We start from the raw sequence: 24670 nt of genomic DNA on the forward strand, positions 1-24670 counted from the left end.
GGGTGCTGATCTGCACCTGAACAAACTTTAGCAATCTGGATAGAAAGGAACAATTGGATTTTAGAAATGTTTTGGGGAAATAGCAGCGATATTTTGACGCCATCCCTACCCTTCTTGATCAAATAATTCCTGTAGCTACTACAGCAAGTGCTTACTTGGAAAAGAAGTATTTACACAGTATTTTGTATTAGCAGTTGTCCAGAATGTGTTAAATGTTTTGTCCTTTTTGAAAAAGAGGTAATAAGCATTATTTACTTTTAGTTTTCATTTCATTTCCCCCTCACTTGTGTTTCTTTCTGAATCCCCGCCTCTTGCCACCCAGGCAGTCTTTCTTTCTACCTGCCTCCCTAGATGTAATTCCCATATGAATGTTCCTTTTCAGGGTGGCAGCTCCAATCCCTCTGGTAGCTCTGATTCCTGTGGGAGGATCCTGCTCCCCATCCCTCCTAGCAGAGGTAACTAGACAAGGTCTTTCGTGTTTCCAGCTACTTTTACCAGACTCCAGGCTGCTCTTTACACTGAGGAGCACGAAGGCATTTAAAAACAATCAAAAACAAGGAGAAGCCAGCATCATGTCACTTACCAGCTATTGCAGACTCCCAGGAAATGATCTACAGACCCCAACTGGTACCTGGAACTCACCTTGGAAATCTCTGTGCTAAATAAGCCCTTTCCTTCCTTTGTATTGACATTTTTTCAGCTATTTCTAGACTTATTTCCCTCACCCATCCTTTGGCACAACTTATCCAAGTTATCGTAGATGGGGCTGTTAGCATCACCTGTTATTATTATTATCACCCAATGCTTCTCACATTAAGACCTTGTTTTCAGTAGCTTATACCTTTGCTAAAAAACTTGAAATGTTTGGTCTGAAATTTTCCATGGTGGTTGTTAGCCTCAGGCTACAATTTTTCCAGCAAATTTCAGTCTAAATGTTTCAGTCATTTCTGAGAATGAACCTAGGTAAAATATTTAGCCCATGTTATAAATTTCTGGAAATCTTTTCTTTAGGAAGCTCTACCATATCCATGCTTTGGAACAGGGATTTTAAATTTGGCAGGATGGTCACCTTGGTGTCAAGCAAGCAATTTTATTTATTAAATTTAAAAATTAAATTAAGCAAGCTCCTTTTGTCATCCCTGTTAATCTTTTCAAACTTTAGTCAAGTCATAAGCCTTTGAAAAACAGCAATTTGCACGTGTTCAGTAGACATTTGCTAGGGCTTAGCTGCTAAATACCCTGAAGATTCCATCAAAACAAAGCATGCTACCGCCTGGGGATGCTGCTGATGGCTTTCCTTATTGGTGCAATTCTGTGCTGGGTCCAGGCACTTGAATTGAGAACTTGGAGACTTGTCTCTCCTGTGTTCTCAATAACCCCCCTACTGGACCCAGGCAGCATATAGGGGGAAGTTGCCTGATTTGAATGCATTATGAGACAGTCTTTAAATTAAACCATCACATACTTTCTACACAGGATCCCTGCCTCATTAAGTGTACAAGATGAAGCTCCCCTGGGGATGAAACAGGGTTGTGTACTGAAAAGAATGTTTTCTGTGGGACCCCTGCTTCATTTGTTGCAGAATTTGGAAGGTGTGTAGTGAATGAGGGGAGGGGACTGCAGGAACAGAAAGGAGGATCTCACAATTAAGGCAGCGCAATGCTGTCCTGAATAATGGGATTCTATCCCGGCTTCTGCCACTGGTAACTGTGTGTTCCTCATTCTCTAGGTGCCTACCTCAAAACGCTGGGGTCTGATCTGCAGAAATGTGGAGCATTCATAGGGTCAACTGAAGTTATTAGGAGCTGGGACTGTAACATATACAGTGCTATATAATGCCAAGTAATCTAAATAATCAGATCTTAGGTGTCTCATATTGGACACCCAAAATTAGTGGACATTTTTTACCTTAGTCTCTCTGTGCCTAAGTTCCCCATCTATACCATGGAGTTCATACCATAGCTTCATCTCATAGGGGTGTTGTGAAAGTAAATTAATTAATGGCATGAAGCACTTAGATACTCTAGTGACTAGTGCTATAGAAAAGAAGAGGAAATTAATAATTCTCTCTTCAGAGCGGGGTTTGAATAGTGTGCAGTACATTAGGCATGAGATCCACACACTGAAAACAAATTATTGCACAGCTGCTCATTAAGTGAGCCCCATCCATCCTGTGCACCGAATGAAGCATGGGACCAGTAGAAAAAGTAGAACAAGATCATGTAATTGAAGACTGTCATAATGCATAAACACCAAGGGGCCGAATTAAGGTTGCACAGACAAGGACCTGATGGCAAGGACTTGATCTAGGCCACAATTCAGCAACAATGGCCCCGGAGTTCCCTTTGCTGGGATGTGTGTCTGTCTGTGTCTATCTCTCTCACACACACACACACACACACACACACACACACACACACTTTCATGGAGACTGCAGCCTATAGCCATAGCAATGACTGTAGCAATTGTTTTCCAGATGTATCTGGCTATATCTTCTTATGATAACTGAGGCTTTGGTCTATTAAGATAATATGTCCAATCTACACTCATTAAAATTAGTAGAAATTACCCATATACATTGAGAGAATACACCCCAAAATGTCCATATTGATGAACTTACCCTGGCTGGGTGTCATTTGTTACACAATGATAGGTAAAAGTTCCAAACATCTGAACTCCTAGAATTCCATACAGAAGCAGAAAGAATAGAAGGAAAATTGAAACACTCCAAATCTGCTCTCCGGAACGCCTGGTAAGAAGATAAATATTACATTAAGTATTAATAAATAAAAACTAACCTCCAGAAAAATGTATTTTAGTATTTGTATTACAGCAGCACCTTGATGCCCTAGTAATGGACTAGGAACCGATTGTGCTAGGTGTTGTTCAAACACACAACCAAACTATGGTCCCTGCCCCAAAGATCTTTTAATCTAAGTACACAATATAAGAATGGCCATACTCGGTCAGACCAATGGTTGATGTAGCTCAGTATCCTGTCTTCGGAAAGTGGCCAGTGCCAGGTGCTTCAAAGAGAATGAACAGCACAGGGCAATTTTCGGCAAGAGGCAACAGATACAGACAGGCATATAAGTACAAGGAAACAATAAGACAATATACCATTATATATCACATGGCACCTATCCACAAAGACATGACAAAAGCAGCTGACATTTCAAAAATAAATGAAAAAAAGAACACCTGTTAGAAAGACCTATTTCTTTATCCTGAAATATGGCATTCCTTCCCTATGATTATGTTGTGCTAAGATGCAGACCAAGTAGTATTTAGTGTTGTAAAAGTAACAGTTAAAATAGGTCAGGGGTTGGCAACCTCTGGCACGTGGCTCGCCAGGGTAAGCACCCTGGCGGGCCGGGCCAGTTTGTTTACCTGCCGCATCGGCAGGTTCGGCTGACTGCGGCTCCCACTGGCCGCGGTTCGCCGTCCCAGGCCAATGGGGGCTGTGGGAAGCGGTGCGGGCCGAAGGATGTGCTGGCCACGGCTTCCCACCACCCCCATTGGCCTGTGGGAGCTGCGATTGGCCAAACCTGCCGACGCGGCAGGTAAACAAACTGGCCCGGCCCACCAGGGTGCTTACCCTGGCGAGCCACGTGCCAGAGGTTGCCGACCCCTGAAATAGGTTATCAAATTCAATATCTGGACTAGAAATGGCAGCTAAGATTTTTCCAAAAAGGGATGCCTGAAGTTAGGCTTAAATCAATACTGGAACCTACATAATAGCTTAATTTTGAAAGTGCTGAGCTTCCAGCAGATTCCAATTGCTCCTATCAACATCAGATAGTGGTTGGCTTATGTTCTGAATCATATACATTTTTAACTTATCATTTTCTCTCTCTCCCTCTGAGATCTGTGAATTTGGATACTTAGGGCCAGGTCCTCAGCTGGAATCAATCCAATGTGCAAGGGGACTCCATGGATTTATACTAGCTGAGAAGCTGATCCATGGTAACTAAAGCAACCAGGCCATGCAGGAGAAGAGTTTAATTAAAAAAAAAAAAGACATAATAAAATGGATAAAAAACTCTCATATTTTTCTGATTGGTTTTTTTTGAAAAATCTGATAAATACAGAATACATGATAGTGTAGCAAAATTAATCCCCAAAGGGGGCCAATAAACTCCTTATTCCACACCACCTCATCAATCATTTTGTATAATGCAGATTGACTCTGTCTGTAAAGATAGGACAGCTTATCACCAGGAGTCCAAATGTAAATGGAGAGAGAGATAATTAACTCTCAATATGATCTCAATTATCGTTTCATAAATAATGTCATGATTTTAAAGTTGATAATGCAGGACCTTCCTGGTTTAGATAAAAGATGTATGTATCCCACTTAAAAACTGGAAATCTCCTCTTCTCCAAGGTATTCAACTCCCATTTTTAACCTCTATTGGACCTGAAACACCAGGCCTTAACACCTGCTATTGGCCCAAGACTAAATTTAATCCACACTGGGCCTCAGCACAGTGTAGTTTCTGGGAGTGTGGGGCCGAGAAGACATCTCTGAAGGAAAAGACTAAATATTTTTGTGCCAGTTGAGCAATTTTGGCGGGGGGCGGGATAAACTGTTGGATGTTTGAAGCTGATGGGTGGTTTGAAATGTCAGGAGCAATCCCAAAGGATCTGGGTGAGTAGGCAGAGTGCAGATGAAGTGGTTAAACATGCTTGATAAATGCAATTTATTACACAGCTCTACCATGTATCAGCTGGCTATTACCATCACATGCTATGCATGATATTTATTACAGTTTAGTGCAGGGATTGGTAACCTTTGACACGCGGCCTGTCAGGGAAATCTGCTGGCGGGCCGGGATGGTTTGTTTACCTGTAGCATCTGCCAATGGGGGCTGCGGGAAGCAGCATGCGAACCACAGCCAGTGGGAGCTGCTAATGGTCAAACCTGCGGACGCTGCATGTAAACAAACCATCCCAGGCCACGTGCCAACGGTTGCCGATCCCTAGTTTAGTGTGTATCTGTGTCTTATTATTTTTAAAAAGATATATGTCATAGGAGCATGCACACTTATCTCTAGATGCTCCTTCCAATATGTAAAAGTCACTGGAGCAGATCAAAATTTTTCACAAAAAACATTAACTGTTTTCTGTCTCTCTTATATTGGCAGTTGATATTTTTCTAAAATGCACAATTCTGACATTTTGTTGTCCAGTTCTAAATCTAACAATCCTCCTCCCAGCTGCTTATACAATCATGTTAAAGAACATTTTAATTTGCATTTATATTTACAGATAAATTATTCACTTACTTTAAAATATTTGTTATCCTGGTTCTTGGAAGCTCAAAGCGAAAATATATCCGGAATGCTCGAATCATAATAAGAGGCCTTGGAATCCGCAGCATGCCCCAGGGTGACATCTGATCAACTATCTCAGCGATTTCAAACACCTATGATCAAAAGAGGGGGAGGGGTGTTTCTGCTACACCTGCACAGTCCACATCAGTACTCTTGTAACAGTGTTTGTTTTGTGGATTCACATTTATGAAGGCAGCAAGACTATTTTCATGATAACATTTTTCACTTTCAATGTCCCTTTTGGATTGAAATTTTCCTTTTTAAACTTTTCTTTCTTTTAAAGAAAGTTTAAGAAAAATCCCCTCAGCCATTTTTGAATTATCTTAATGAGAAATAAAAATATATTCAACCCATGTTTCTAATACTTCTAACTCAAACTACTCAAAAAACTTCCAGCTGTGTATGCAAGAAGTCTTGAAGAGGGATCTCTTGATATGGCTCTTTCTCTCTCTCCCTGTTCTTTGCTAAGAATGAAAAGTTTTCTTTTCCAGTTAATGAAATTAACATCTGAAAATGTTGCAAAGACCATGAATAGATTCTCACTGTTACAAAAATGCACACACTTAGCCAGCTGCGTTGTGGGATATCTTGCAGACAATAGATTACTTCAGGGAATTTGGAAGCATTCTGAAGAAGAATATCCAAGCTATCTTTTGTAAGATCCTTCCTGTCCCACAAGCAAAGGAAGACAGAAAGCAGAAGATTCTGTAAGTCAGTCACTGGCTAGGTAAGTGGCGCAGGGTGAAGGGTTTTGCTTTCATGGAACATTGGCAAACTGCGGCCAGTGGGAGCTGCGATCGGCCGAACCTGCGGACGGGGCAGGTAAACAAACCATCCCAGCCCACCAGGGCATTCCCTACACAAGCGGCGTCCCAAGTTTGGGAAAAAATGTTCTATGGGATCAGGAGACTATACAGTATATAGTATACCTAATGTTCCGTGCTTTCTGTTTTTACCTATTTTCACTGTTAAATTACCAGGTTTTTTTATTAAAGGAGTTTGGTTTTTACTAATTCACACCCATTTATCAATCCACTCAATATTTTTTGGGTTACTTATTTTTATTAAACACTAATTCAATACACAATTGTTGTGTTCTGCAGCTCTGAGACTGAAGCAGTTCCGCAGTGTAAAACACAGAACACACACATGGTGGAGATTGGAAAAATCAAACAACATTAATATCACACTATGACTGGCTAACAGGGAGACACTGCCCACCTATTTCTTTGCATCCATTTAGTGTGGCACTGAATTTAAACAATCAGTCCTCCACAGATAAAGTAAAAAGGTAAACATAAGGTGAAAACATAAAGGTATGCCTGACTACCAACAAGGAAACCAGTGCTTAGCAATTTTCAAGAAAAATAAAAATCAGAGTGAAGAGGATGCATTGTGCTGCAAGTACTGCAGCACTGAGGTCAGTGCTCATGACGACAGAATAAAGGAGCACGTTGAAAGCAAGTGACACAAGAAGCTTAAAGAAGAAAGAGAGCTTCAGGATAGCCAATATCAGGAGCTTTCACCAGGGCCTTAATGAAAGAGAGTGTGATGTTATTGACACAAACTGGGACCATATCAATCCTTGTTGCAACCAAGGTCCTGTAGTAGCACCAAATCTTGTATAAAAGGGGGTCAAATAAGGTGTCTAAGACAAGGTTATGGTTTGCTGGTTATGATCTGTGTACAGCTATCATTTTTGTATTTAAAGTTATAAGTATTGGCTCTATACTGTCTGTTTTTCAAACTTGTGCTATGCTTCTGGGTGACACCCCAAACAGTTTGGCATCAGCACTGCCTAGCCTGCTTGATGGCCCATTAAGGACCATCAGCTATACAAATGACCCATTAAAAGAAGGCAGATACACCCTGTGACTCAGCAAGGTATGCAGGGACATGCCTATGGACAGAACTCTAAGGTTTTTTCTTGCCATGTGCTGGAATGATTGTCTTTGGAACAAAGAAAGGAACGGCATGTGACAAGAGAGTATAAAAGGTTGCTGCAGCTCCTCCATCTGGTCTTCAAGCCTGCTTCATACCTCTGGAGGGACTTTGCTACAAACTGAAGCTTTGAACAAAGGACTGAATGACCCATCCCAGCTGTGGATGTACTCCAGAGACTTGATTTGAACCTGCAGTTTATTCTATCACTGCTACAGGCCTGAACCAAGAACTTTGCCAGTACTGTATGTAATTGATTCCATTTAACCAATTTTAGCTCTATCTATATCTTTTTCCTTTTATGAATAAACCTTTAGATTTTAGATTCTAAAGGATTGGCAACAGCATGATTTGTGGGTAAGATCTAACTTGTATATTGACCTGGGTCTGGGGCTTAGTCCTTTGGGATCGAGAGAACTTTTTTTCTTTTACTGGGGTATTGGTTATCATAACCATTTGTCCCCATAATGAGTGGCACTGGTGGTGATACTGGGAAAGTGAAGTGTCTAAGGGAATTGCTTGTGTGACTTGTGGTTAGGCAGTGGGGTAAAACCGAAATCCTCTCTGTTTGCCTAGTTTGGTTTGCCTTAATAGTAAAGGAACTCCAGCTTTGCGCTGTAACTGCCCTGCTCTAAGCAATTTTTCCTGAATTGGCACTCTCAGAAGTGTCCACCAAGGGCAGCATTGTTACAGTGAGGTCACAGCATGATTGTGTCAATGAATTTGTGCATGCGCTTTCTTTCACAGGACAACTGCTGTTAATTGCAGAAGGGCCTATTGGTGACTTTGTACGACAATACTGTCCAGCAGCAAAACCCCTCCCTAATGCAGATAACCTCACTCGTAAGTATTTGAAAGAAAATGACAATGCTTTAGTACCTAAACTGATGGAAATGTGGTATCTAGTCTGATGTTTTACAAGTCTCCTGATGCTTAGGACTGTCCAATTCTTGGCCTTTTCTTTTTGTATTTTATTTCAAAGCGAATAAACCTGCATTGTTTTGTGCTGACATGACATTCATATCCTCTGCTGACACCCATTTTGTTGATGTAGCAATAACTGACATGTTTGAGATGCACCAACTAACTTGGGAAAATGTGGCCACAACTAACACAGATTTTGCTTCCTAGCTGGCTAAGTTTGCACAGGAGATAAAAATCAGAAACCAGAGCTGCTCCGTATCACCTGTCCTGCTCATTTGATTAAGATTGCTCTACCAGCAGCCACTGCTATGGAAGAAATGAAAGACGTAAAATCTTGCATCAGTGAATTTGGGGCCATTTTCAAGTATATGAACAAGATGAAGGCTTTGTTTTATATAGTGTGAGATGAGTGCAGAGCCAACTGCCAATTAGCAACCTCAGTGCATGAGCTTGTACTTCACTGCCTATCATGTAAATAACATGTGGACTTTGCTAATGAATCTCCTAGATAATCTTGAGTTTGCTGGTTCTAAAGAAGAAACTCTCTCAAGAGACTGGCAAATTACCAAAATGATGGCCAGATTCTGCACGCGTAGGTAATGTTCGTTGTTGAAATTTGGAATCACCGTGTGACACATAGAAAATACTGGTGTTTTCTCCAACTACTGCCAACACGTTTGCCAATACACGTTTACCTGATCTGACAACCAAAATTTCAGGTGAATTAAGCACAAAAGCTAAAGGAGAAACAAATGGCAAGACAACCCAGCTGTTTCAGAAATCCTTCCAATCCCAGAACAGGAGAAAACCACAAAAGCATTCAAAAATGGGAGAAGACCATGGCTTGTAATCTGAACACCGATGTGTTTGGTGGTGAAAATTCTTTTTGGAATGTCATCCAGGAGTTACACCCCTTCCTTGAGGTGAATTTTGCAGCAGACTATGACCATTATGCCAGAGTATTTCAACCATTTGCCACTAAAGATTACATTTCAAATCTGAAAGGGGAATTTAGTACTTACATGAACATGCCTAACCATGACAATGTGAAACTGGATGTGCTGGCTTTTTGGAACAGTTATCGAGACACATTTCCCAACTTCAGCAAAGTGGCACGGCAAGTTTTGAGTGTACCTTCCGGATCTATTGATGCAGAGCATTTATTTTCAAAGTTGGACTACCTCCAGTATAGCAAGAGGCTCAACATGAGTGAGGATACTTAGAAGAAAATTATGTGAGCATATGCCAACCAGGATTACTGGAACAACTACTAGCTCTAAGAGAGACAAAAAATATTTTTTTATGTCCAAAGGTTCAATTATATACTATAGTAAAATGTGTATATTAAGAATTTTTTTCTTTTTCCCCTCAATTTTTCATTTTAATTTTTTTAAACCTAATTTCATCCCAATTTTAATGTTTATTTTCCAAACACTGAGAAATTCCTGAATTTTTTTTTTTTTTTACAAATAAAAATTGAAAATGTAGAACAGTAAGTATACTTCAGTAGAAGAGGGACCAATTTACTTGGGGACAGGCCAGCTAGAGTAATCAGGACAGGATTAAACTAATAGCAAAAGTGGAAGGTAAAAAAAAGATGAGTGCTCAGGTAGCACAAAATCAAGATGTTAAGAACAAAATTGATCAAGGAACCAGAGAAAATGAAGAGAAGAAATTCTTGCATTGCTTATACACTAGTTAGCAGTCTGGGTAACAAACAAAAGGAATTGGAACTGCTCATTTATTAACGTAAATTTGATCTAGTTGGTGTTACTGAAACCTGGTGGGATGATTAGAACAATTGGAATGTTAAAATCAATTGTTATAACCTATCTATGAAAGACTGAAGAGCAAAAAGTGAAGGAGAGTTGCATTCTATGACAAAAAAATGACAGTTATTTCTGGGTCACTGATAACACAGAAGAAAATGATCATGAATGCTCATGGATCAATGTCCTAACAGAAAAAACACAAGACGGGGTACTAGTTGGTGTCTGCTACAGACCACCAAATCACACTAGGAACCAGAATAACCACTTGTTTACACAACTATCTTCAATGTTTGGGGAAAAAACTGTGCGATCACAAGGGACTTCAATCTGAATGACATATGCTGAAGGTGTCATGCTTGCCAATACTAAATCATTTTAGATGGCAATTTCCTAATTCAGAAGGAAGACACAACCATTGCAGAGAAGCTAAATGAATTCTTTGCATTAGTCCTCAATGCAGAGGATGTCAGGCAAATTCCCACACCTGAACCATTATTTTTAGGTGACAAATCTGAGCAACAGTCCAGGATTGAGGTGTCATTGAAGAGGAGGTTTTGGAACAAACTGATAAATTAAACACTAATAAGTCACCAGGAATTTAGCCAAGAGTTCTGAAGGAACTCAAACATGAAATTGCAGAACTCCTAACTGTGGTGTGTGACCTGTTATTTAAATCAGTCTCTGTACCAGATGACTGGAGGATAGCTAATGCGATGCCAATTTTTTTAAATGGTTCCAAAAGCAATCCTGGCAATTACAGGCCAGTAAGCCTAACTTCACTACCAGGCCAACTGGTTGAAATAACAGTAAAGAAACAGAATTACCAGACAAATAAATTAACACAATTTGTTGGGGAAGAGTCAAGGGAAATTATGCATCATCGATCTACTAGAATTCTTTCAGGGGTGTCTACAAACATGTGGACAAGGGTTATCCAGTGGATATAGTGTACTTGGACTTTCAGAAAGCCTCACCAAAAGCTCTTAAGCTATATAAGCACTCATGGGTTAAGAGGGAAGGACCTCTCATGGAGCAGTAACTTCTTAAAAAGACAGGAAACAAAGGATAGGACTAAAGGTCAGTTTTCAGAATGGAGAGAGGTAAATAGAGCAGTCTTCCAAGGATCTGTACTGGGACCAGTGATGTTCAACATATACATAAATGATCTGGAAAAAGGGATAAACAGTGAAGTGGCAAAGATTGCAGATGATACAAAATTATTGAAGGTAGTTAAGTCCAAAGCTGATCACAAATTGTTACAAAGAGATCTCACTATTGTGGCAGATGAAATTCAGTGTTGTCAAATACAAAGTAATGCACATAGGAAATCATAATGATGGGGTCTAACTTAGCTGTTACCACACAAGAAAAAGATCTTGGAGTCATCGTGGATAGTTCTGTGAAAACATATTCAGTGTGCAGCAGCAGTCAAAAAAGCTAACAATGTTAGGAACCAATAGGAAAGGGATACATAATAAGACAGAGAATATCATAATGCCACTACACATTACACATACAAATCCATGGTAACCCACACCTTGAATACTGCACACAGTTCTGGTTGTCCCAACTCAAAAAAGATATATTAGAATTGGAAAGAGGCATGAAAAGGGGGGAAAAATTATTAGCAGCATGGAACAGCTTCCATATGAGAAGAGATTAAAAAGACTGGGACTTTTCAGCTTAGAAAAGAGATGACTAAGGGGGATATGATTGAGGTCTATAAAACATTACTGGTGTGGAAAAAGTAAATAAGGAAGTGTTATTTACTCCTTCTTGTAACACAAGAACTAGGGGTCACCAAGTTACATTAATAGGCAGGAGGTTTAAAACAAACATAAAGAAGTGCTACTTCACACAGTCAACCTGTGGAACTCATTGACAGTGGATCTTGTGAAGGCGAAAGTATAATTGGGTTAAGAAAAGAATAATGGCTATTAGACAAGATGATCAGAGATGCAAACCTAAGCTTCAAAGCGCCAGAAGCTGGGAATGAACAGCAATGAAGGGATCACTTATTAATTGCCCTGTTCTGTTCATTCCCACTGAAGCACCTGGCATTGGTCATGGTCAGAAGACGGGATACTCAGATAAATGGACCACTGGTCTGACCCAGTATGGCTGTTCTTATGTAAAAAGCATGGCAGCCAACATGGGGGAATTCTCTATTAAAACTTGTCCTAACACATAAAAAGTAATTGGTCACAGAACTGAAAATTAATTGTAGCTTAGGTATGAGTGATCATGACTTGATCACATGTATAATGTACAAGCAGAATAAAGTCCAGACGAGTAATATATTTATGTGTATATACACACACACGTCTCTTTAATAGGCCAATTTAAAAAAGCTGAAAACAATTATGAGCCAAATCAGATGGGAGGAAGAATTTAAATGAGAAAAATGTGAATGATAATTAGGAATCATGTGAGAACACATTACTAGATGCCTAAAAAGCTACAGTCCCTACAAATAATGAAGAAATCTGTGCTAGTTAAACAACCAACCTGGTTTAGAGACGAAGTGAAGGCAGCTGTATATATATATATATATATATCTAACAAATGGAAGAAAGGGAAAGCTGATAGTAATGAATATAAATCAGAAGCTAGGAATTGTAGAAAATTGATAAGAAAGAGAAAAGACCGGCCGAGTTAAGGACAATAAAAAGTTTTTTAAATATATTAGGAATAAAAAGAATCCTGACAATGGATTACTAAATAGAAATAGTAGAATTATCAAAAATAATGCAAAAAAGAAAGGGGTGTTCAATAAATATTTCTGTTCCATATTTGGGAAAAAACAGATGATGCAGTCTCATCATATGGTGATAACACTTTTGATTACACTAATATCTCTGGAGGATGTTAAACAAAAGTTATTACAGTTACACATTTTTAAATAAGCAGGTCCAGATAACTTGCATCCAAGAGTTTTAAAAGATCTGGCAAGGAGTTCGCTGCACCATTAATGTTAATTTAAGTATACAGTATCTTGGGGCACTGGAGAAGGTCCAGAAGACTGGAGGAAAGCTAATGTTGTGCCTGTCAGCCTGACATTGATCCTGGGAAAAATAATGGAGTGGCAGATATGGGACTTGATTAACAATGAACTAAAGGAGGCTAGTGTAATTAATGCAATCAACATGGGTTTATGGAATATACAGCCTATCAAGCTAACTTGATATCTTTTTTTATGAGATTACGAGTTTGGTTGATAAAGATAATAGTGTTGACTACTATCTAAATACTTAGATTTCTGTAAGTTGTTTGACTTGGTACCAGATGACATTTTGCTTAACAAACTAAAACTATATAAAATTAACACTGCACATTAAATGGATTAAAACCTGGCTAATTGATAGGTCTCAAAATGTAACTGTAAATGGGAGCTCCACTTTAGGTGTCTTGGCACCCTGAGCTTGTAATCGAAGATTTGTAGTAGCAGTGCCCCAGTTGGCCACGCACATGCGGCAGCTGTCTCACATCACTCCAAGAGGTTACCTAGCGTGCGCAGCCAAACAACCCCCAGTTCCTTCTCTACCCCAGAGGATCAGCGTGAAACTCTGAAGTAGAGGGGATGAGGGGAGGGGGGTAGTGGAGCACCCACAGTGACAACCATCTCGAAGAACTTCAGTTACAGCACAAGATGAGTAACCTTCTCTTCTGTCAAGCATGTGAAGAGAAGACTCCCTGTTGTCGGCATGTGGTTTCGGGAAAAACATACGTAAGTATATGGGCTGATTTAGATGAAAGGGCGAGGCTACCTTGGGTATGAATTTGGGGTGCGGCCGTAGGATCACTTTGTCTTTGTAGAATGTAGTATAAGGTGGGTGTGCCAATAAGGCACTTAGCACTTCCATCCTTCTTGCCGACATGATGGCAAAGAGGAAGTCCACCTTCATAGACAGATGTAGCAAAGAACAAATCGCTAAGGGTTCTGATGGTTTCCCCATGAGGCTACAGAGGACGAGGTTAAGGTCCCACATGGGCATAGGGTCTTTTAGTGTTGGGTAGGTATTCATCATGCCTTTTAGAAAATACTTAGTCGTTGGATGAGCAAAGAGAGTGCCTCCATCCACGTTATCATGTAACGAGATGATTGCAGTGAGATGTACTCTAATGGAGCTGTTGGATAGCCCTGATTTTTTAAGACCGAATATATATTCTGGGCAGTGGGGCCAACCCTGGGCAGTGGGGCTGACCATGGAGCAATATGGTTAGCCTCGCACCAGGCGCGAAATTGTGTCCATTTCTGTGTATATGTTTTTCGTGAGCTTAGTCTGTGACTGTTCAAGAGTATGTCTTTAATTTCCTCAGAATAATCTTTGTCAATACCCAGTAGCCATGGAGAAACCAAGCCTTGAGATGGAGAAGAGCTCATTTGGGGTGATTGACGCATCCTGAGTCCTGTGTCAGGAGGTGAGGTATTAATGGGAGGATTCAAGGTGGTTTCACTGCCATCTGTCTCAGGTTTGCGAACCATGTTTGTCTGGGCCATGTAGGCACACTGAGAATGACCCTGGACTTGTCTTGCCTGATCTGTGTATAACCCGACTCAGAAGTGGAATCGGAGGGAACGCCTACATTAGCGGTTCCTCCCATTTCATGAGGAGGGCGTTGCCCAGAGAGTGGATCAGTATTGTGGCCACTTTGCATTGTGAACTGTGGCAAATGAGATGTCTACATTGTGGGAGATGCACCAAATCCAGAGGTGTATTGCCTCCATGCATAGAGAGTATGATCGGGCTCACAGGCACCGACTCCGTGGGTGCTCCGGGGCTAGAGCACACACAGGGAAAAATTAGCAGGTACTTTGCACCCACTGGCAACCAAGCTCCCCCACTTCCTCACCTCCTTCTCTCTCTCCCAGCGCACCATGTCCCAAATCCTCCTCCTCCCTCCCAGCACTTCCAGTCTGCCCGCCGCCTAACAGCTGTTTGGCAGCGCTTATGACTTTCCAGGAGGGAGGGGGAGGAGCAGGGACATAGCGTGCTCAAGAGAGGAGGCAGAGAAGAGGCGGGGCAGAGGCAGGGATTTGGGGGAAGGAGATGGAATGGGGGCAGGAAGGGGGCGGGGCTGGGGTGGGAAAAGGCAGAGTTGGGTGGGGATTTTGGGGAAGGGGTGGAATGGAGGTGGGACGAGGGCGATTAAGGGCCTGGAAGAGGCGGGGAAGGGGCATGGCCAGGTGCGCGGGGGGGGGGGTGAGCACCCACCGGGCAGAGGGAAAGTTGGCGCCTATGATCAGGCTCCCTCTTGGCGGTTTATGTGAAACATGCATGCTGTGTTGTCCATAAGGACTTTGATAGTAGTGTTGTGGATTAGAGGAAGGAAATGCTTGCATGCATTTCTGATTGCTCTTAGTTATAGTATGTTTATATGCAAGTTGGCTTTGCTGCTGACCAATGACCCTGGATCATGTTGTCGCCCAGGTGAGCTTCCCATCCCATGGGGGAGGCATCCATGGTGATCATTATTGTAGGAGCTTTTGGTTGGAATGGGACACCTGAACAGATGTTTTGTGGGTATGTCCACCACTCAAGGGAATCCTTTACCTTGCGGGGCATAGTGAGCCGCTTGTTGAGGGAGTGCTTGTGTGGTATATAGCAAGTGCTAAGTCAGGTTTGTAGGCATCTCATATGTAGTCTGGTATATCTGACAACAATAGTCATAGCGGCCACGTGCCCCAAAAGTTGTAGGCATGTCCTGGTTGACATTTGTGGGCTGTCCATGACCGTAGTAATCAGAGTGGTTAAGTTGAGGAAGCGCTGTTGGTGTAACTCGCTGTTGCTGTGAGGCAGTCGAGATGGGCCCCTATAAATTCCAACTGTTGGACAGGGACCAAGGTGGACTTCTGAACATTTATTTGAATCCCAAGATTTGTAAAGAGGGCTATTGTGGTTTGTGTGGTATCTAGTGCTGTCTGCTGTGTTGATGCTCTTACCAGGCAGTCGTCCAGGTATGGAAAAATCATCACCTCTAGTCTGTGGAGGTGAGCTGCCTTGGAGAAGACCCTTGGGGTGGTTGACATACCAAAGGGTAGCACTTTGTATTGATAATGTTGATGTCCTAGAGTGAAGCATAGGAATATTCTGTATGCTGCATGAATGATGATATGAAAGTAAGTGTCTTATAGGTCGAGAGACAGAAGCCAATCTCCTTTCTCTAATGCCAGAATTATCGTCGATAGGATCACCATTTTGAATCACTGCATTCTCACAATCTTGTTGAGTTTGTGTAAATCCAGAATGGGTCTCAATCTGCCATTCTTTTTCTGAGTGAAGAAATAATGGGAATAAAATCCTCTTCCCCTGTGTTGAGCTGGTACTGGTTCCATGCCCCCCGTGGTTTATTTCCTATTGTAATAGGGGCTTGTGAGAGGGGTCCTGAAGAGGGACGGGGAAGAGGTGTTGGTAGGTGGGACAGAATAAATGGGATGGAGTAACCCTACTGGATAATTTCCAGGACCCATCTGTCTGTGGTGATGTTGTTCCAGACTGGGTAATATGGTGACAAGTAGTCCCCGAATGGTGTTAAAGTGGGGGTTGAGTTCTAGAAGTAGAGAGTGTAGAGGTCTTAGGCCCTCAACCAGACCTTCAAAATGATTGTCTGGAGGTGGAAGACTGGTACGTGGATGGCTGGTCTTGATTCTGCCTTCATCTCATCTGCCTCTGTTTGCAGCGCTGGATATAGTACCTTTGGGGCTGAGAGTATGGTGCAGCCTGGAATTTTTGGTTGTAAAACCTGCCCTGTTTTTTCTGTTTCCAGGGACAGATGCCAAGAGTCTTTAAGGTGGGATAGGTCCTCAACCGTAGCCGGTACCTCCCTCTGGAATCCCAATAAGTAGAGACAGGATGCCCAACACATTATTACGGAGGTCACGATGGAATGGGCTGCTGTATCCATGGAATCGAGAGAGGTTTGGAGGACCGTCCTTGCAATGAGAGAGCCTTCAGAAATGTTGGACTTACACGCTTCTCTCCTGTCCTCTGGGAGATGTTCAATAAAAGATGATGTAGAAAACAATGTGTGTATATTTTGCAAGTAGTGCAGAGTAATTTGCGATGCGGAATTGCAAGGTGGTGGAAGAATAGGCTTTGCGCCGAAAGAGGTCTAGCTTCTTCCAGTCTTTGTCGTAAGGGGTGGATCTTGACTGTTGCTGTTTGCCCCTCTGATTTACTGCCTCCACCAGTGGAGTGGGGTGGGTAAACAGAAATTCAGTCTTTTTTGCTAGCACATAATATTTTTTGTCTGATCTTTTGCAAGAAGGAGGTGCTGTGGCTGGTGTCTGCCAGGTGGTTTTTGCAGGGTGCATTATGGCAGCATTAATAGGCAGTGCTATTTTTGCCAATTGGGATGCCTGGAGAATGTCAGTGAGCAGATGTTGGTTTTCAGGGAGCTCAGACAAGGAGATGTAGAGGGAGTCCGCTACCCTCTTAAAAATGTCCTGAAAGGACTTGAAGTCATCCCCCAAAGTGGAGGGTGGTGGCATGATTGTTTCATCTAGAGACAAAGATGAGCTATGCATAGGTGGCAAGGTGTCTCCTTCAGGTGCATCTTCCTGCTCTTCAGTCCTGTCATTCTGGGCCTCTGAAGGTGCTGGGTCCATTGGTGAGGGTGGGCAGGGTGATCTGGAGACCAGTGGCTTAGGGGGTCTAATGTTCTGGGACCTATAGATGGCCCATGGGTCCCAGTATGGCCAGGTGGGTGGGAGGACCATAGGATGTGGCAGCCAGGATTGGATCTGCCAGGCTCACACGTCTACAAGTGCCAGGGATCTCCCTATTCGGTACTGAGGGGTGTACATCCCTGTGTTGTCCTCCTCCTCCTCATCATCATCACTGGAGAGAGGTGACACTGAAGTCCCTGGGGTGATGATCTGGCTTGGTCTGGGCCTTGCTGGGTACCATCAGTACCGAATAGGGAGATCCCTGGCATAGAAGAAACTGCCAGGTTTCTTTACTTTTCTTTTCTGGTGAAAAGTTGCAGTACTGGGAAGCTCATTGCCGGGGATGGCAGTGCAGTCTGAGAGGAGTGGGTCAGAACTGTTGGTGCCGAGATCTTGCTGAGTTGTGTATGTACAGCAGGTGGTGCCATTACACCGGTCAATGCCGGGACATTATTCAGCACGGTCAGTGCTGAGCTAAGAAGCTTGGCTTTAGATAGCGCACCTCACTGAGAGCCTGCCCGTACCAGGGTCCTTGGCTCCTCGAGAAGTCTTGGTACCGGACATTCACAGTGTCTCTCAGTCTGAGGCTCTTGGTGCCATCGGTACTGGGGCAGATTTTTCGCCAGGAGACCATTTCTTTTTTAAAAAAGAACAGGAGTACTTGTGGCACCTTAAAGACTAACAAATTTATTTTAGCATGAGCTTTCGTGAGCTACAGCTCACTTCTTTGGATGCATAGAATGGAACATACAGACAGGAGATATTTATACATACAGAGAATATGAAAAGGTGGAAGTATGCATAACAACAGGAAAAGTCTAATCAATTGAGATGAGCTATCATCAACAGGAGGAAAAAAAACTTTTTGAAGTGATAATTAAGATGGCCCATAGAAGGTGTGAGGAGAACTTAACATAGGGAAATAGATTCAATTTCTTTTTAAGCGGATCTCACTGTGACGATGAATGAGACCAGTGTTAGGTAGCCTTTTAGGGACAAGGTCCTGAGAAGCGGTCTTGGTAGTGGAGCCCTTGTCTGAGGTGGCTGCTGGTGACTGTTGGCCAGGAGGCATCCTGGATTCTGGGTCGGAGGCTGACCCGAGGAATTTTTCTATCATGGCCATTTGCAAGAAGTATCGATAGCTTGCAGGTCAGGCAGCATTTAAATCCAGGGGAGCCAGGCATGCCTGAGGAAAGGCCAGCTGTAGAAAAAAATGGGGTAGCCCGTTTTTATTCAGTCATTGTTGATGGAGGCCCGCCGGGTGGCGGAAGGCGGAAAAACTACACTAAATTTTTTTTTTAAATGGAAGAAATTAAAGACTAACGCTAACCGAAGTTAACTAGGATTTAGAGGATAAAAGAAAAAAGGAATATGAACTATCTATGGAGCTGAAGAGGCGCTGCTGTTGCTCCGACTCAAGCCAACGGCAGAAGAGAAGGAACTAGGGGTCAGTTGGCAGTGCATGCTAGGTAGCTGCTCGGAGCAGCACAAGATGGCTGCCGTGGCTGCGCGGCCAACCAGGGCACTGCTATTACAAATCTCCGATTACAAGCGCAGGGCGCCAAGACACATAAAGTGGAGCACTCACAGGGACACTCCTCGAAGAAGAAGGATTGGTTCTTGGCCCTACATTATTTAACATATTAATCAATTACCTGGAAGAAAACTAAATCATCACTGATAATGTTTAAAGATGACACAAAAATTGGGGGAGTGCTAAATAATGAAGAGGAAAAGTCATTGATTCAGATCAATCTAGATCATTTTGTAAATTGGGCACAAACAATATGTTTTAATATGGCTAAATGTAAATGTATACATCTGGGAACAAAGAACACAGGCCATACTTTACAGGATGGGGGACTCCATCTTGGTAAGCAGTGACTCTAAAAAAGATTTGGGGGTCATGGTGGATAATCAGCTCAACTTGAGCTCCCAGTGTGATGCTGTGGCCACAAGAGCTAATGAGAATCTTGAATGCATAAACAGGAGAATCTTATGCGCTATTAGAGAGGTTATTTTACCTCTGTATTTGGCACTGGTGAGAACACTGCTGGAATATTGTGTCCAGTTCTGGTGCTCACTATTCAAGAAGAATGTTGATAAATTGGAGAGGCTGCAGAGAAGAGCCACAATAGTGATTAAAGGATTACAAAAAGTGTCTTAGAGTGATAGACTTAAGGAGCTCAACAAAGAAAAGGTGAAGGGGTGACTTCATTACAGTTCATAAGTACTTACATAGTGAACAAATATGTAATAATGGGCTCTTCAAACTAGCAGAGGAAGAAGACAATCCAATGGCTGGAAGTTGAAGCTAGACATATTCAGAGTTGAAATATGGGCTACATTTTTAGACTAATTAACCACTGCAACAATTTACCCTAGGGTCATGGTGGATTCTCCGTCACTGACAATTTTTAAAATCAGGATTGGATGTTTTTCTAAAAGATGTGCTTTAGGCATTATTTTGGGGGAAGTTATATGGCCTGTGTGATATAGGAGGTCAAACTAGATGATCACAATGGTCCCTTCTGGCCTTGGATCTATGAATGTACCAGGAAATGTTCTGTAGGGATCACCGACAGAGTGCAGAGTAGGTTACAGTGTTTGACATTTAAAAGTTAGCATTTATCCACTTTTACCACACAGGTGTATGAAAGATATCACAGTTTCCCCTATACTTAAATGGAAAATAACTGTATGTCTCAGATGTGGTAATTGTGCATGGTTATGTATCTTAAAATAACTAGTTTTTCAAGATGTTGTAGTCAGTATGGATGCACACCTAGAGTGGGATCCACACCAACACATACTTGAATAAGATATGATGACTTTTAAATGGCAATCATGACAGGTCTTTTCCATCTCTAATTATTAATTGAGTCCTGTAGTCCCTGATCAGTTCTTACTCAGGAGAAACTCCCTCTGTGCTGAATGATGAACGATTGTATGGTCGGCAAGACAGAATTCTTTCTATACTGTAACTTTATGTGAAATGTGAACAAGTTAACATTGCTATGGAAACGTTTTGGGTTTTTTTTAAATTATTTCCTCTGTTTTATTTTAAATCTGTGACATTCCTTCCAATATGTAATATGTTGAATTTCTGAATGAGTTTAAAATTAAGGACATGTCTAAATTAAAGAAATTCACACCAGTGAAACATCAAAGAAAACCCCTAATGTAGATGCACTGCAATGGCTGTGTTGTTACTGGACTGTGAAACAGCAGAACCATTGAATTTTAAATCTGACCCACGAACAAGTGTATATTTATAGCATACAGTTACTTGTTCATACTGCTGTGAGTATTTTGCATGCACAACTGCAGGGCCTACTTCTGAAATATTAGCCCTTCATATTTAAGGTAAAATTATGTAATTACCTGTAACACCAATGACACCCAAAGACAAAAAACCATGAATCCATCAAACACACACCAACGATCCTTTACATAGGAGCTATCCCCCTAAAAGAGAAATAAAAATTAGTGGGTTTTTTGTTTTCTTGCTTCATTACCAAAATAAAAAAGGAAAATCACAAATGATATCCACTGCCAAGAAGGAACAGCATCATTCTCTACCATCTTTAAAATGTCATTTTAACAGATTCCAAATCCCCAATGTCTGGGCTGGAAGATGACGGAAATTTTAAATAAATACGTAAATAAATCAAATAAATAAGTAAATTATGTATTCAGGAAAGAAAGTTGTGAGCTTCATTTTTCTGCAGCATGCATTTTATGATGTATTTTAGAGGGCAGGAGGGGTCAAACTAGGGTGGAAAGTCACTGAACAGAAACTTGCAAGCACTGTCATTTCAACTTTTACTTGCTGCACACAATACTTTTACTTCCCTGCCCATGGTCTAAGCTGATGAGGAATTCTTCATTCAGAGGCAATGCTAAACAAACACAACTTCTCTAGCCTGTGATGTCTGATGATTGAAAAGTAGCTTCAAGCTGTTTGTCTACAGAGCTCAACTGCTGACATTCTATATTTTCCCCTCCATGTACTAACCATGCCTCCAGAGGAATGAGCACTCAACAGACAAGCTAAATCCTTTGATTGTGTGTGTTGAATAAAAAACACTGATACTTCTTTCTCTAGCATATGAAAACCCTTTGAAATATGATTTCCTTCCCTAGAACACCAAAATATCACAATTTATCCAAAACAGGAAGTTTTCTGTGAATGAGGTTTGAGCAGGCATTTGGCCAAAAGTTCTGATATTCAGCCACACTTGAGTAATTTTCAAACACCTATTACAAGTCAAATAGTTTTATAAAAGGTTCCCATTTCCTCCCCACAGTATCTTGGCATGACTGAACTGGCTCTGCCACTTTTCCTTAGTATTGGAGACACAGATTATAAAGAAGTCATGCTCCCTTCTGGTTTTACAGTAGCACCAACAGTTTTGGCTCTCCTTCCTCTTGTGGTCAGTTCATGTCATGTTCTCCTATTACTCTTCCCTTCCTGCTTGGTGATAGACACCAATCTCCTCACTTCCACTTACTGCAGATTCCATCTTGCCTGGCCCCGTGGAATCACACCCCCTTCCTGCTCAGAATGTGCTCTGGCAAGCTGCAAGTTTACGGTGCTTCTTGACTGTACAGACGCTACTTGTCTCAGGGTGCCCGTTCTTGCAATTTGTAGGCTAGATCCTTAACTGGAGGCTTTAGCCTTCCCAGAGCATAATAAGCCATTTTTAAAGAATGCAAACTCAGCCATTTTATCAAAGAAAAAAGCAATTCTTTTCAGAATAGATTTAAATTGCTAACACAGAATAGATTTAAATTTGTAACACATCTCTAATTAAGTACTTTTAATTATCATTAGGGGGTTGGCATTGAGATTTAGGCACATACATAAGTAGACATTCTATCTGTGGCACACTTTTCATAATGTCATCATTGTAATGGCAGATTATTAGCAAAACGTAACGGCTAGTAAATCTGGAAGAATCAGTTGACCCATGGTGGATTATATTACCAACAATCTGCTATAATAAACAATCATACAGAAAGTTTGACAGTGGCACTTTGTACTATGCCCATAATCTGGCTTTGGCTGAATATTTTTTTCATATTTTCAGCATTTGGCTGTATTCTATATTTAGACATTGGGGACACCCCTAATATGGATAAAATATTTAATTTCTTACTAGATTTTGATTCAGCATGTAATTCATTAGTGGGGGCATTTCAAAGGTAGTACTACTTCTCAATTAATGAGATAAATCACAGTATGCTTCTTGCATGAATCCTGACATTGATTTTTAGTACCACTTCCTACAGGAAAAAAATCTAAATATTTTTAAATACTCAATAGGCCTGAAGACATAATGAGATAATTGCATTCCATTCCACCTCTAAAAACAACCTTAGGTTGAAATTCCACTGTGGTTCAGGCAATAGTCATCTGTTCTTACACCTGACGAGGAATATCGCTAGAAGGAATTTTTCCTGAAGGAATCTTTCCTGAAATAGCTGAAATGGTTGATATGTTAATTTACAACCATTTTCCAATCCCATCTACAGAAAATCTGAAATTAACTAGATTTGTGAGTTGTGCATAGGAATTTGTCTGTGAATGCACCATTGCTTAGTACATCACACAATGGCATATACTGTCCATTGTGTTATGCAAGATAGCCTTTGGATTGATAAAACTTGTTATAAATGTGCTCCCACTCTCTCAACTTTGGCATAAAAATGATAACTGGATCTGGGTGAAGTATCCTGTCCACACTGACAATATCATTTCTTGGTAAGAGGATTATGGGGAGACAATCCCAGAGTTTCTTGACAACACAGTTCTCCAGGCCCTTAAGATATGACTGATGTCATTTCTAGCAGAAGTACTATGGGGAAGTTCTCTTAGGGCCTGATCCAGGAATATCCCATTGAAGTCAAGGGCATTATTCATGTGCTTAAAGTTAACATGCACTTAAATACTTTGATAGATCAGGGCAGAGTGTTCAGCAGCATGTAGGATCAAGCCTTTATTTTCTATTTTTTTAAAATGTAGATTTAGCATTTGTAAAAGATGCAGAATTAGCACCTGAGGCTGCAGTCCTCTATTTGAGTCTAATCCAAAACTCACTGAAGGCAAGGTGGATCCTCTCATTTATTTCAGTGTCTTTGGACCGGTCTCTTTATGTACAAGATTGAGGGCATAGCTACTTCACACTATGTGCCTCACACTCCGTCCTAGAGAAATCACTGCAGGGGCGTGACTGTGGGCCCTTGGTGTTGGAAACTATATTACAGGTTGCAACAACACAGATTGCCCACAATCCCTATCCTTTCAGGCATCCCAAATCTTCCCAGCAATGCCCAGGAAATGGGCAGGGCCAATCAGAGAAGGCGTATCACCAAGGTAGCCAAGAAATGTGCTGATTCAGTCTCTCTCTCAGGCAACCTATGGAGCGCTACTGGAACTGACAGCTGCTCTCGCAACTTGTAAAACTTAATAATTGTGAGACCTGGAGTTCAATAGACTATATTGACAATACGCGCCAGACAAGTATGGTCTTTTGGGACAGTAAGTGTTAAGTGGATTTCCTGGGCAACACCTAGGGGGAACTTAATGCAAATTCCTCAACTCCAGTTATGCAAAAACCCAGCCCTCTGAAGAGAGGGATTTTGTCTGCTGATTACCTGTTCCCAGAGACTGGAGATCAAAGGCCCAAGATGTATAAAGAACCAGGCTGATCTTCCCAGTCTCAGTTCTGGTTCTGAGACAGTTATAATCTTGTAACCATGGGAGAAACCCAGTCGTGGGTTTTGAAGGATTGACACCTACCAAAGCCCAAGTCTGGAGTTGGGATTGACCTCTCTGAAAGGCTTTTTAGCATGCATGTAGGTTCTTTTGTTGTTTTTAATGTATTTTCTATGTAATGCTTTCACCTTAAAAATAAATGTGCTTCCTTAGAGCTGTGTGGTAACTTATAACTGTGGGCAATATGCTGGTTATATGCTGGAGAGAAAGAAGAGTGCTAATGTCTGTCTTCGAGGCAGACTGACTT

At 41.5% G+C, this 24670-nt stretch overlaps 1 protein-coding gene across 5 annotated transcripts in view; it reads right to left on the reverse strand.

Moving 5' to 3' along the window:
- The window catches only part of NALCN (sodium leak channel, non-selective), a 386003-nt gene that overhangs the window by 291423 nt on the left and 69910 nt on the right, over nt 1–24670 (reverse strand). For 4 of the 5 annotated variants that reach the window (XM_039528280.1, XM_039528256.1, XM_039528271.1 and 1 more), the window contains 3 exons: nt 21027–21110; nt 5289–5428; nt 2621–2749 (listed from right to left, as the gene is read on the reverse strand). In XM_039528280.1, coding sequence (XP_039384214.1) covers nt 2621–2749; nt 5289–5428; nt 21027–21110 — 353 coding nt within the window. The remainder of the gene's footprint in view (nt 1–2620; nt 2750–5288; nt 5429–21026; nt 21111–24670) is intronic. The other variant, XM_039528290.1, reaches the window with a different exon arrangement.

The sequence above is a fragment of the Mauremys reevesii genome, linkage group 1 (genome assembly GCF_016161935.1).
Source record: "Mauremys reevesii isolate NIE-2019 linkage group 1, ASM1616193v1, whole genome shotgun sequence".
Taxonomy (NCBI): domain Eukaryota; kingdom Metazoa; phylum Chordata; order Testudines; family Geoemydidae; genus Mauremys; species Mauremys reevesii.